The sequence below is a fragment of the Chiloscyllium plagiosum genome, unplaced genomic scaffold, assembly GCF_037043375.1.
Source record: "Chiloscyllium plagiosum isolate Xiang-an unplaced genomic scaffold, Cpla_swu_hap1 HiC_scaffold_11, whole genome shotgun sequence".
Lineage (NCBI taxonomy): Eukaryota > Metazoa > Chordata > Chondrichthyes > Orectolobiformes > Hemiscylliidae > Chiloscyllium > Chiloscyllium plagiosum.
This window is the reverse complement of record NW_028270149.1, coordinates 38224276-38238331: the sequence shown is the minus strand read 5'-3', so window position 1 is coordinate 38238331 and position 14056 is coordinate 38224276. Positions and strand designations below refer to the sequence as shown.

At 42.5% G+C, this 14056-nt stretch overlaps 1 protein-coding gene across 1 annotated transcript in view; it reads left to right on the top strand.

The window, feature by feature from the left end:
* arhgef9a (Cdc42 guanine nucleotide exchange factor 9a) overlaps positions 1–14056 on the top strand; it is a 328420-nt gene that overhangs the window by 16116 nt on the left and 298248 nt on the right. Inside the window, exon 2 of the mRNA XM_043704850.2 lies at positions 3211–4788. Within this exon, the coding sequence (XP_043560785.2) occupies positions 3412–4788 (1377 nt within the window). The 5' untranslated portion in view covers positions 3211–3411. The remainder of the gene's footprint in view (positions 1–3210; positions 4789–14056) is intronic.

Sequence of the window (14056 nt, the reverse complement as noted above, 5' to 3'; positions counted from 1 at the left end):
GGCATAGGGCGTGCTGGGGGATTCTGGATATCCTCTGAGTAGAGAGTTGACCTGGAAAAGTGCATGTTAAGATGGGATAAAAATCAGATGTGAGAGATGCCAAAGGGTTTGATAGGTAACTAATGAGGTGAGTTTGGTTACTTACAATGAAGGAACTCATTAGGCCTCACAGTGACAAGCCCTCTATAAAACTCAGTACTGCTCAGATTTTGCCAAAAACACACAAGATTCAGCCACAGACAGATCTATATTTCTGAAACTTTTTGAAAAGTGGAAAGCATCTTAAAGTAAAATTCACAATATATTCCATGTAGTTTCAGAACCTTTGACTGCTGTGTTACCATATATACTTGTGTAAAAATCAAGTATTTTAAGACTATTTTTAAGGTTAAATTTAGTGGGATCAACTATTACACGGATACTACTTTAGAGGGGCTAAAATTCATGCTACGGTCTAAAATACCAAATCATGAGCAGAAGCCCAACTGATCTCTAAACAAATAAAGAAAAAAACGTTATGAATTATGGTAATTACCGGATAAAGGCAACAGAAACAAAAATTCATGATAACATGTAGCCTTCCTTCTGCCAATTTCTGATTACGAACTGGTGAAACTGTAATATCTTATCTTCTAATTCAGTAAGCTGTATTTGTACAATCTTAGCTCTCTGCTAAAGTACTAAGATGTGACCTGACTCCAGGCTGACACATCTTAAACGTTTGTGCCAAATTGGTATGAATTGTACATCAAAACATATAACAGCATGAAAAAAAAAAATCCTCATCGTAACATTTATATATTGGATAATACCTTGACTCACAAATCTTATCTGTTAATTGTGAAGAAACAATGTTGACTTTTACATGAGATATATGGAAAATTCCAGATTTTTCGCCAAAAATAACGGGTTGACTTTTACATGAGATTGACTTTTACTTGAGTATATATGGTAAATGACAATAAGAACAACTGGAATTTATATAAAAAGAAACAACAAAGGAACGAGATTGAATGCTTAACTCTTTTTAGAAAATCAGGTCAAGTATATTGTTCCAACAGGTCTTCTACTTTGTAAAGTTCCACCATTCTTTCATAATAAAAAAAGAAAAGGAATAAATACTAACCAAATCTTTACCTCAAATAACATTCTGTAACTGGTGGGCTTCGAGTAGAAATGACTTTCAAGAGCTGCAGGGCAAACTTCCTCGTTACTAACTTCTGATAGGTGCCCATGTAGATAAACAGGGGACAATTTAAAAATCAGACTTTACCTCAATATTTGTTGCTAATGTTTTCATACAGTGATGCCCATAACCACATTGTTTGCATAACAAACAATTACAAGACATCTGGAATATTTCTATAAATTGGATTTTCACTTCCCAGAAAATATATTTGATGAACAACAGAGGCTAAAGTAATGGATCAAGAAAAATCTTCATTGTTTTTCAATGTAACTCATAATAGTACCATTTATTAATCTTTTGTACTCGTATGCACTTAACCCATTGATCAGATCACTGGCCAGCATTTATTTGAGTTTCAGACTGCTAGATTTCTTTCCTCAAACAGGTGAATAATCGTGAATGCAGGACAACTTGATAATGGTTTGAGTTCATCATACCATGAATATATTTTTTTGAAATGTTTGCAATTTTCACCTCCTCTCCTTCTTTAGGCTGATGATTGTGTGGCAGTTGTTCATAGGTAACTGAACAATATGTGTTGGAAAGCCATTAAACAAATGATGGCACACCATGCAGTAGGGCTCAGAGGCAACAGGCAATTAGGAATGACAACATGGGTGCATTTGTTTCCAGTCTCTGGTTTAGTGGTGTGAACATATCATAAGATCACAAGCAGGAGTAGGGAATTTGACCAACTGAGCTTGTTACACCATTCCAAAGGATCAGGTCTGATCTGATTGTCTCCTGATCTGCGCTCTACTGCCTGCCCCCTCTTTTTGCTTTCTTATCTATCTTTGTATAGTCAGGAAATTTCACTACAAGACAGTCCACCCTCTCATCTAAGACATTCATTTCGATCATAAATAGTTGAGGCGCCAGCACTGATCTTTGTGGCACTCATTACACTTTGCCCAAGCTGAACATTATACATTTGCCCTGATCAATGATCAAATTATTTTGACAACTCTTTCTACTTAGAGTTCTCTTCAGCATTACATATTTTTGAAATGATTGCAAAAGGATGTATTTCAATGCCTGTAGTGTATCAACTGGCTTGAATAGTACTTGCATTCATTGAGGTAAATTTTAGATTTATTGCCAGAGTGGAAAACTTGCATTGAGATGGCAGCAACACACCAACTCAAGCAACTTACATTTATATAGCACTTTCAATGGCATAAAATCTCCCAAGGCGCTTCACAGAAGCATGATAAAACAAACCTATATGGGGAGAATTAGGATGAATGACTAAACGCTTAGTTGAAGAAGTAGGGTTTATGGACTTTTTAATAGTAGTCAAGTGAAGTATGGAGACAGAGAGGCATAAGGAGAGAATTGCAGATTTTACGACCTCGGCAACAGATAGTACAGCCACTAGCAGAGGAGACTTAAAATCAAGATGCTCGAGAGGTAAGAATTTAGAGGTAGGGACATACTGTAGACAAAACCAGTTTAAATTTCCATTGAACATTAATTTCTCATATTATAGACAGATCATTCAACAATGCAGGAGATAATGAGAACTGCAGTTGGGGAGTCAGAGTGGATAAAGAGTGGAGCTGGAAAAGTCACAGCCACCTCCTAGCAGCATCCACCTATCACCTCGCACTCACTTTTCCCCCAGGCACACCACCCTCTCTCTATTTACTCCACAGTGTCTTTTCCCTCCCCCAGTTCTGATGGAAGGTTTCGACCTGAAACGTCAACTCCCCTTCTCCTCTGATGCTGCTTTTTCCAACTCCACTGATATGACAATCTAGGTTATGAGTTTAAACTTTGGTGACGACAAATTGGATAGCTTCAAAATTTTAAAGGAATCTTTAGATCAGCCTGTGATCACCTATTATTAGACCAACAAAATTAATCAGATCATTCTCAACCTGGTGCGTACCAGTAACGCTGTGAAGCCTTTGTTAAGTTTATTTTTTTCCGCAAGTAGAACTTGTCTTGTTTTAAGAATTTAGTTTTATGCTTGCTATGCACTATTTCAAATTGATTGATTGATTGCTTTCATTCTGCAGGCATTGTGACATTTTCAAGTATTGAATATTTCCAGTCAAAATGGTTCCAGGCTTTACAAAGATCAAGGCTGAACGCTCTGAAAAATAGTGATTCTGTGGAAAATGCAATCAACAACTCCAGCAACCCAGATTGTATTGTGAACAGATGTGTTAGGACAGATTCTCATACTTCTGGCATTAAAGAAAACATTAAGGAGAAAGATGAAGTTCTATGAATCCAATTCTCATCAGCCCAAATTCAGTGATGGTGATGGTGGTAATGATGCAGATGGGATGCCCAGAATGGCTACATTTTTCAATTCCCTTTTCAAAAGACACAAAGCCTTCAGTTTCAGGAAAAGACCGACTTCATTGATTGTTTTCAGAGAAGCTTCCAAGCAAAAATCCAGATTGTCCTTCATGGACAGACTCCGATCACTCAAAAGGCTCAAGTCAATAGAATTCTTCAGGCTTCGATTTACCAGGAACATGAGACACAGAACCTCTAATATATGGAGTCGGCGTAAAGGGCAGATGCTTAATGGTGTTTTGACGTGTGAACAGGCATCAGATAAAAGAAAGTTTAGACATACGTTTGCAGGAGATTTGCAAGACTTTGACACTACTGGAGATGCAAATCTAATTAGCACTGTTCTGGAGACAGTTAGCATTGAAGATGCAGAAACCCATGAGGTTAACAAAAGGTGGAATAATGTACAAACGTGTCTCAAAGGATCAAATAGAAAAACATTTGACCCAAGTATTAAAAGTTGTTGCAATTCCATAACTGCTTTTGCAGAGGATCCAAATAATAAATATGTGAAAATCCCCCAAGAATATAAACAAAGTAGCAAAATGAATGTTTTAAATTACTTGAAAAATATGTCACTAAAAAAGAAGTCAAACAGAAGCTCTGCTGGTGAGGAAACAGACTGTAATGGCCAAAATTCAGACGGATTAGTTGACTGTGTGACTATTAAGCAGGAATGTGAGCAAAATCATTCAAACACATTTAGTAGAATAAAAGATAGAAAAAACATGTCAAAAGGTATTGATTTCAGCAAGGTTGCAAAATTAATCAGCCGAGCAAGTAAACAGAGGAACTTTTCAGATGTCTACACACAGTTTGAGGAGGCCCCAGAGGCGAGATCCATCAGTCATAAGCATGATCTTCAGACAGCTCCTATTATTCCGGAGAGTGGAGATGGGAAATGTGTCCTGCTGTCACAGTCTTGTCTCACTTCAGACCATGGAATATGTAACCCACTCAGTCAATCCAGATCACCAGAAAGCAGACAATTACATGAAGTAATAAGGGCTGACATTTCTGTAAGGAGATGTAACTCGGAACTACCTGACTTCTTCCCTCCTGCTTCATTCTCTCGTGATGGATCGAAGAACCCTGACAATGTGGCAAAGTTTCAGGCTCCGAATGTGGCTACTCATTCTGATAAGATTGTTGAGTTCCCAGAAGAATCGAGAGGTCAAAAAAATGAGATTCAACCAAATAATATAAGTGAAATTGTACAAGGAGCTGAAGTTCCAAGTCAATGCCATCATGCAATATTACCCCTAACATCAGTGGATGATTCAAATCAGGTTGGTAATGACTGTTCTACTCTTACGATTCTGCAAAGCACCTTGGATTTTAAAACAATTTAACCAAAAAGATATGACATACAACATTTGTTTGAACAGAAGCAGTAAATCCCGTGAGTGAAATGATTTCAATGTCATGTTTTGTAAGTAGGTCTTGTGTTGTTTCTCACAGGTCAAGTTTACTGTTGGCAGATAATAATCACAATTAGTCCTGCCTTTTGTTTATGGTTATGATTTTCTCTCATTCTGCCCTTTTATGCACATATATCTTCATATGCATTTGTGGATATTCCCCCAAACTCCTATATGTTTTTCTTTTACTCTCACTTCTGCTACTATCCCTCTGCCTGAAGCTTCATCTTTATCTTTCTGTAATTGAAAGCCCTGCCACGTCTCTCTATCACTGTAACAGAAGGTCCCCCTCTCTTTACTGGAACAGAAGGTCCCCATGTCTCTATCACTGTAACAGAAGGTCCCCCTCTATCTCTGGTAAAGCAACAGTCCCTCTATCTCTATCACTGTTACAAAAGGTCCCCCTCTATCTCTATCACAGTAACAGAAGGTCCCCCTCTATCTCTATCACTGTAACAGAAGGTCGTCAATGTCTCTATCACTGTAACAGAAGGTCCCCATGTCTCTATCACTGTAACAGAAGGTCCCCCTCTATCTCTGTTAAAGCAACAGTCCCTCTATCTCTATCACTGTTACAAAAGGTCCCACTCTGTCTCTATCACAGTAACAGAAGGTCCCCCTCTTTCTCTATCACAGTAACAGAAAGCCCCCTCTATCTCTATCACAGTAACAGAAAGTCCTCCTCTATCTCTATCACAGTAACAGAAGGTCCCCCTCTATCTCTATCACTGTAACAGAAGGTCCCCCTCTATCTCTATCACTGTAACAGAAGGTCCTCAATGTCTCTATCACTACAACAGAAGGTCCCCATATCTCTATCACTGTAACAGAAGGTCCCAATGTCTCTGTCACTGTAACAGTTGGTCCCACTCTATCTCTATCACTGTAGCAGAAGGACCCACTGTACCTCTATCACTGTAACAGAATGTCTCCATGTCTCTAACACGGTAACAGAAGGCCTCCCTCTATCTCCAGCACTGTAACAGAAGGTCCCCCTCTATCTCTATCACTGTAACAGAAGGTCCTCAATGTCTCTATCACTACAACAGAAGGTCCCCATATCTCTATCACTGTAACAGAAGGTCCCAATGTCTCTGTCACTGTAACAGTTGGTCCCACTCTATCTCTATCACTGTAGCAGAAGGACCCACTGTACCTCTATCACTGTAACAGAATGTCTCCATGTCTCTAACACGGTAACAGAAGGCCTCCCTCTATCTCCAGCACTGTAACAGATGGTTCCCTCTACCTCTATCACTGTAACAAAATGTCCCCATGTCTCTAACACTGTAACAGAAGGTATTCATGTCTCTATCACTGTAGCAGAAGGTCCCCCATGTCTCTTTCACTGTAACAGAAGATTCCCTCTATCTCTATCACTGTAACAAAAGGTCTCCATGTCTCTATCACTATAACAGAAGGTCTCCCTCTATTTCTATCACTGTAACAGAAGGTCCCCCGATATCTCTATCACAGTAACAGAAGGACTCCCTCTATCTCTATCACTGTAACAGAAGATACCCATGTCTCTATCACTGTAACAATCTGTCCCTCTATCACTATTGTTGTAACAAAAGGTCTCTCTGTCTCTATTACTGTAACAGAAGATCTTCCTCTGTCTCTATAAGTGTAACAGAAGGTCTTCATGTCTCTACCACTGTAACAGAAGGTCTCCCTATATCTCTATCACTGTAACAGAGGTCCCTCTATCTCTATAACTGTAACAGTAGGACCGTCTCTATATCTATCACTGTAACAGAAGGCCAACCACTATCAAGACCACTGTAACAGAAAGTCCCTCTCTATCTCTATCAGTGTAACAGAAGGTCCCAATGTCTCTATCATTGCAACAGAAGATCCCTTTTTCTCTAGCATTGTATCAGAAGGTCCCCCTCTATCTCTATCACTGTAACTGAAGGTCTCCATGTCTCATTTCACTGTAACAGAAGGCCCCCCTCTATCTCTATCACTGTAACAGAAGATCCCCCTCTATCTCCATCACTGTAACTGCAGGTCCCCCTATCTCTATCACTGTAACCACAGGTCCCCCTATCTCTTTTATTGTAACAGAAGATCTCTCAATCTCTAAGACAGCAGTAGAGTCAAAGAGTCATAGAGATGTACAGCATGGAAACAGGCCCTTTGGTCCAACTCATCCATGCCGACCAGGGTATCCCAACCCAATCTATTCCTATGTGCCAGCACCCAGCCCATATCCCTCCAAACCCTTCCTATTCATATACCCATCCAGATGCCTTTTAAATGTTGCAATCATACTAGCCTCCACCACTTCCTCTGGCAGCTTATTCCATTCACTCACTACTCTCTGCATGAAAAAGTTGCCCCTTAGGTATCTTTCATATCTTTACCTTCTCACCTTAAACCTATGCCCTCTAGTTCTGGATTCCACGACCCCAGGGAAGAGACTTTGTCTTTTTATCCTATCCATGCCCCTCATGATTTTGTAAACCTCTATAATGTCACTCCTCAGCCTCCGAAGCTCCAGGGAAAACAACCCTAAACTATTCAACCTCTCCCGAAAGCTCAAATCCTCCAACCCTGGCAACATCCTTGTAAATATTTTCTGAATCCTTTCAAGTTTCACAACATCTTTCAGATCAGAAGGAGACCAGAACTGCACACAATATTCCAAAAGTAGCCTAACCAATGTCCTGTACAGCCACAACATAACCTCCCAACTCCTGTACTCAATACTCTAACCAATAAAGGAAAGCATACCAAACGCCTTCTTCACTATCCTATTTACCTGTGACTTTCAAGGAGCTATGTGCACTCCAAGGTCTCTTTGTTCAGCAACACTCCCTAGGACCTTACCATTAAGTGTGTAAGTCCAGCTAAGATTTGCTTTCCCAAATGCAGCACCTCGCATTTATCTAAATTAAACTCCATCTGCCACTCTTCAGCCCACTGGCCCATCTGATCAAGATCCTGTTATAATCTGAGGTAATCTTCTTCGCTGTCCACTACACCTCCAATTTTGGTGTCATCTGAAAACTTACTAACTATATAACTCTTATGCTCACATCCAAATCATTTATATAAATGATTAAAAGTAGTAGACCCAGCATCGATCCTTTTGGCATTCCACTGGTCACAGGCCTCCAGTCTGAAAAACAACCCTCCTCTACCACCCTCTGTCTTCTACATTTGAGCCAATTCTGTATCCAAATGGCTGGTTCTCCCTGTATTCCGTGAGATCAAACCTTGCTAACCAATCTCTCATGGGGAACCTTGTTGAACGCCTTACTGTCCATATAGATCACATCCATCGCTCTGCCATCATCAATACTCTTTGTTGCTTCCTCAAAAAACTCTATCAAGTTTGTGAGACATGATTTCCCACGCACAAAGCCATGTTGACTATCCCTAATCAGTCCTTGCTTTTCCAAATACATGTACATCCTGTCCCTCAGAATTCCCTCCAACAACTTGCCCACCACCGACGTCAGGCTTACTGGTATATAGAGGCCTGGCTTATCCATACCACCTTTCTTAAACAGTGGCACTAAGTTAGCCAACCTCCAGTCTTCCGACACCTCACCTGTGACTATCGATGATACAAATATCTCAGCAAAAGGCCCAGCAATCACTTCTCTAGCTTCCCACAGAGTTTTAGGGTGCATCCTGATCAGGTCCGGGGGATTGATCCACTTTTATGCGTTTCAAGACATCCAGCACTTCCTCCTCTGTAATATAGACATTTTTCAAGACGTCACTGTCTATTTCCAAGTCCTTTTCCACTGTAAATACTGATGCAAAATACTCGTTTAGTATCTCCCCCATCTCCTGCGGTTACCCAAAGGCTGCCTTGCTGATCTTTGAGGGGCCCTATTCTCTCCCTAGTTATCCTTTTATCATAGATGTATTTGTAAAAACCCATTGGATTTTCCTTAACTCTATTTGCCAAAGCTACCTCAGTAGAGATCCCTCTATTTCTATGACTTGTAATTGAAGGTCCTCCATGAACATACAATTATATAAGTTCAGAACAAGGGCAAGCCAATTGGTTGCACCATTGATCCTGACTCTCTGGTACTCCACATTCTCACAACATTCAATAGCCCTTTAACTCTTGTTTATCACAAATCTATGTCTGCCTTAAAAAAATTCAAAGACTCTGCTTCCACTGCCTGTTGAGGAGTATTGGGTGAGAGGAGAATTTCAAAGACTCACAACCCTCTGTGAGAGAAAAAAAAAACCTCCCAATCTCTGCCTTAAATACTCAATCTCTTATTTTTAAATAAAAGGCCCAAGATTCTAGATTTTTGCAGGAAACATAGATTCCACATGATCCCTGTTGAGATGCTTCAAGGTCTTCTATGTTTTTGGGTCTTACTCTTCTCATCACCAGTACATACAAGCCAAGCTTAATCAGTCCAACCATTCCAAACTGCCTTTTAACCGATCTTTCTTGCTTTTCATCTACATGATAAGTTGATGTTTCCCCTATCCTTTGTCTCTTGCTCTCCATCCCCATCTATATGATATTTGTAGTTTTTATTTCTTATTTATATTTCCTGTCTCTTTTCTTGGGCCACATGATCATCCCTGAGGCAGTTGGGAGTTGGGATTTTTCTCAGCATTTCATGCCAGAGGAATGGCTCCCGAGGTGTAACCCCTGATGTTGGGGGCAGGTTGCCAGCTGAAATAAGCCTCAGTAACCCCAGAAAATGTTCGGACATCAGCACAGAGGATACTGGCTATAGAGGTGGTCTGTTCAAAAGGCTCACCTTGACACTGTGATTCTGTGTCCCAGCTGCAGTAAATAAGCAGAAATGACCTGCAGTGCTCACTCCTCACTCTCCACTCTCCATCCTTGCCAGACATCCCCAAGGACCCTCAGTACCCTGGGCCATTGTTTACAAGCGACAAACACTAAAGTGACAATTAGATGTGTAAAAAGAAAGTTTTAAAAATGAGATTCATTCCTAACTTTTCATTGTAAAAGGACTCCTTCCTGTGGTGGGTAATACAAATGTCAGTCATCCAGGGCCATTAAGGTTTCATTACCCGAAACCACAAGGCACTCAAAACCATTTAACAAAGAGGTGAAAGTCATAGATCAGACAGCCTAGCTGTCAATCAAGCTAAGATGAAGCTACCTCAGCTCTAGCCCATGGATATGTTTGGGTGGCATTCCTAGGCAGAGGGGGCATGATGGACCATTGAAATTGGAGGCGAGGCACTCCTTGGTATGGGAGGGATGGCATGAGAAGGACTTACATTTCAGTAGGATCCCTCATGCTGACTATGGTGCATCACACCTTAATTGTGCCTTAAAAAGCAGGCTTAACTTCCATGAAAATTGCTGGGGACTGGGTCATGCTGGCCTCTGTAATGGAGCCGGACAGATGGGGAGGTATAGCTCCACACTCTGAACCAGCCTGAACCCTTGAAAAGCACACTCAAGAATTGCTAAACCCAGAAATGGGGTAGGAAACCTCAGAGTGGGGTCCCAACTACTTTTATGAATTGGCTTTCAAGTCGACCCTAGTAAATAAAAAATATGGCCCTGTCTGAATATGTTTCTCTCTGCATAGAGTCATAGAGGACTACAGCACAGAAAAACACCCTTGACCCATCAAGTCTGCACTTTTGATTCATTCAAAACAAGCACCTAACTATCCTAATCCCATTTTTCAGCTCTTGGCCCATAGCCATCTCTACCTACCTCGACACTGTCCTATCCCCCCTAGTCCAGGAACTCCCCACATACGTTCGAGACACCACCCACGCCCTCCACCTCCTCCAAGACTTCCGTTTCCCCGGCCCCCAACGCCTCATCTTCACCATGGATATCCAATCCTTCTACACCTCCATCTGCCATGACCAGGGCCTCTCCAGACGTCCCCAACAGTACCCTTCCACCGACACTCTCATTCGTTTGGCCGAAATGGCCCTCACCCTTAACAATTTCTCCTTCGAATCCTCCCAGTTCCTCCAGACCAAAGGGGTAGCCATGGGCACACATATGGGCCCCAGCTATGCCTGTCTCTTTGTTGGCTACGTAGAACAGTCCATCTTCCGTAATTACACCAGCACCACTCCCCACTCTTCCTCCGCTACATTGATGGCTGCATTGGCGCCACCTCGTGCTCCCAATTGAACAATTCATCAACTTCACCAACACACTCCACACTGACCTTAAATTTACCTGGACCATCTGACACCTCCCTCCCCTTCCTGGACCTCTCCATCTCCATTAATGACGACCGACTTGACACTGACATTTTTTACAAACCCACCGACTCCCACAGCTACCTGGATTACACCTCTTCCCACCCTGCCTCTTGCAAAAATGCCATCCCATATTCCCAATTCCTCCGCCTCTGCCGTATCTGCTCCCAGGAGGACCAGTTCCACCATAGAACACACCAGATGGCCTCCTTCTTTAGAGACCGCAATTTTCCTTCCCACATGGTTAAAGATGCCCTCCAACGCATCTCGGCCACATCCCGCACCTCCGCATTCAGACCCCACCCCTCCAATCGTAACGAGGACAGAACGCCCCGGTGCTCACCTTCCACCCTATCAACCTTTGCATAAACCAAATCATCCGCCGACATTTCCACCACCTCCAAAAAGACCCCACCACCAGGGATATACTTCCCTCCCCATCTCTTTCCACCTTCCGCAAAGACCGTTCCCTCCATGACTACCTGGTCAGGTTCACGTCCCCCTACAACCCACCCGCCCATCCTGGCACCTTCCCCTGCCACCGCAGGAACTGTAAAACCTGCGCCCACACCTCCTCCATCACCTCTATCCAAGGTCCTAAAGGAGCCTTCCACATCCATCAAAGTTTTACCTGCACATCCACTAATATAATTTATTGTATCCGTTGCTCCCTATGCGGTCTCCTCTACATTGGGGAGACTGGACGCCTCCTAGCAGAGCGCTTTAGGGAACATCTCCGGGACACCTGCACCAATCAACCACACCGCCCCGTGGCCCAACATTTCAACTCCCCCTCCCACTCTGCCGAGGACATGGAGGTCCTGGGCCTCTTTCACCGCTGCTCCCTCACCACCAGACGCCTGGAGGAAGAACGCCTCATCTTCCGCCTCAGAACACTTCAACCCCAGGGCATCAATGTGGACTTCAACAGTTTCCTCATTTCCCCTTCCCCCACCTCACCCTAGTTCCAAACTTCCAGCTCAGCACTGTCCCCATGACTTGTCCGGACTTGTCCTACCTGCCCATCTCCTTTTCCACCTATCCACTCCACCCTCTCCTCCCTGACCTATCACCTTCATCCCTTCCCCCACTCACCTATTGTACTCTATGCTACTTTCTCCCCACCCCCACCCTCCTCTAGCTTATCTCTCTACACTTCAGGCTCTCTGCCTTTATTCCTGATGAAGGGCGTTTGCCCAAAACGTCGATTTTGGATGCTGCCTGAACTGCTGTGCTTTTTCAGCACCACTCTAATCTAGACTCTGCCTTGGTATCAGAGGTGCGCATCTAAACACTTTATAAATATCATGAGGGTTTTTGCTTCAACCACCTTTACTGAGTACCAGATTCCACTATCTTTTGGGTGTGAAATATTTTCCTTACATCCCCTCTAAATTCCTGTGCTTTACCTTACAACTCTGCTCCCTCGTCATTGGTCTCTCCACTAAAGGGAAACGTTCCCTCCTATTTCCCATACCTACGCCACCCTGCACACCATAACTTTGACCATCTCCAGCATATCTCTCTCAGTCACCTGTGCTCAAAGGAAATCAACTCCAGTCTGTCCAATCTCTCTTCAAAACTAAATTTTGCCACCCCGTCAACATCCTAACAAATTTCCTCTGCACACTCTCCAGTGCTGTCACATCCTTCCTGTAATATGGATTTCAAAACAGCATACATTACTCTTGTAGTCTCATCGAGTTCCGGCCTAACCTTCCTCTCTTAAACTCTAAGTCCTTAGCTAATAAAGGCAAGTATCCCAAATGCCTTTATGAGTACTTTATCCACCTGTCCTGTTACCTTAAGGGGCTGATCGACATGCATGCTAATGTCCCTCTGATCCTTGGTGTTCCGCAGGTCTTACCATTCATCATGTATTCCTTCGCCTTGTTTGTTCTGCCCAAGGGCATCACTTCACACTCGGGAAATCATTTATGAGGGGCGATCTACTTAAAATCTGGCATTAAAAGCTTAGAATCTTAGTATGGGTACAACAAAGAAGATGGTCATTGTGACCATTCTGCCTGTCTGCAAGAGCAAACACCTAGGATACTGTACCCTCAACCCCCCACAGCAAGACCCTGTGCTCCCTGACCCCCCTTCCCCACTGAGAATGGTTACAACAGAAAAATCTACATGTTTTGAGAGAAAATAGATACATGTTTGAAGGGAATCAAATACAGGGTGTAGGGAAGAGAGAAGAACAAATAAGTTTAGTTTTTGATTGCTTCAGCAAATGACCAAGTACCAATGTGATAGGTCAAATGACCTTCCTCAGTTCTATTGTGCCAAATGTTACGATCTGCATGGTGGGAACCAGATGAATGGGCTGTTAAAATGGTTTGGAATTTACCTGCGGCTCCCATCACTTCAAGTCTAATCTTAACCTGTCCTCCAGTGAGAAAAAGAGGGAGACCTGCTGGAACCCTGGTACTACAGTCAACATGCAAATCAGGCACCAAATCTTTGCAACCTGACTGTCCTTGTAATTGAAGACTTCCACGGGAAAGTAGCTTTGCTGCCCAATCTTTGTTACCATCTAAGTCACTCGCCACTCCTCAACCAAAGACAAGGAAAGGCAGGAGAGTAGATAAAAAGACTGACAGGGAACCACTAGCATGAAGACATGTGAAGGGAGAAGAATACAAGAACAGAAAACTTTAGTAGCAAGAGCAAGCCATCATAGCTAATCTGATTATAACCCCAATACCAGTTTCCTGCCTCCCCACGAAGACTCCTTTGAGATGACTATTACAGCATTATAGAATTGTTATAGTGCAGAAAGAAGCTATTCAACCCACTGTGACTGCAATCGTTATCTCCAAATTATAGTGTGTATGCAAGTTTGATCAGTTGACACTTACAGTATGCTGCTATACAGATTTTTTGAACTAGATTCATATATTTCTTTCTAACTTCTTTTGTCCTAAACATT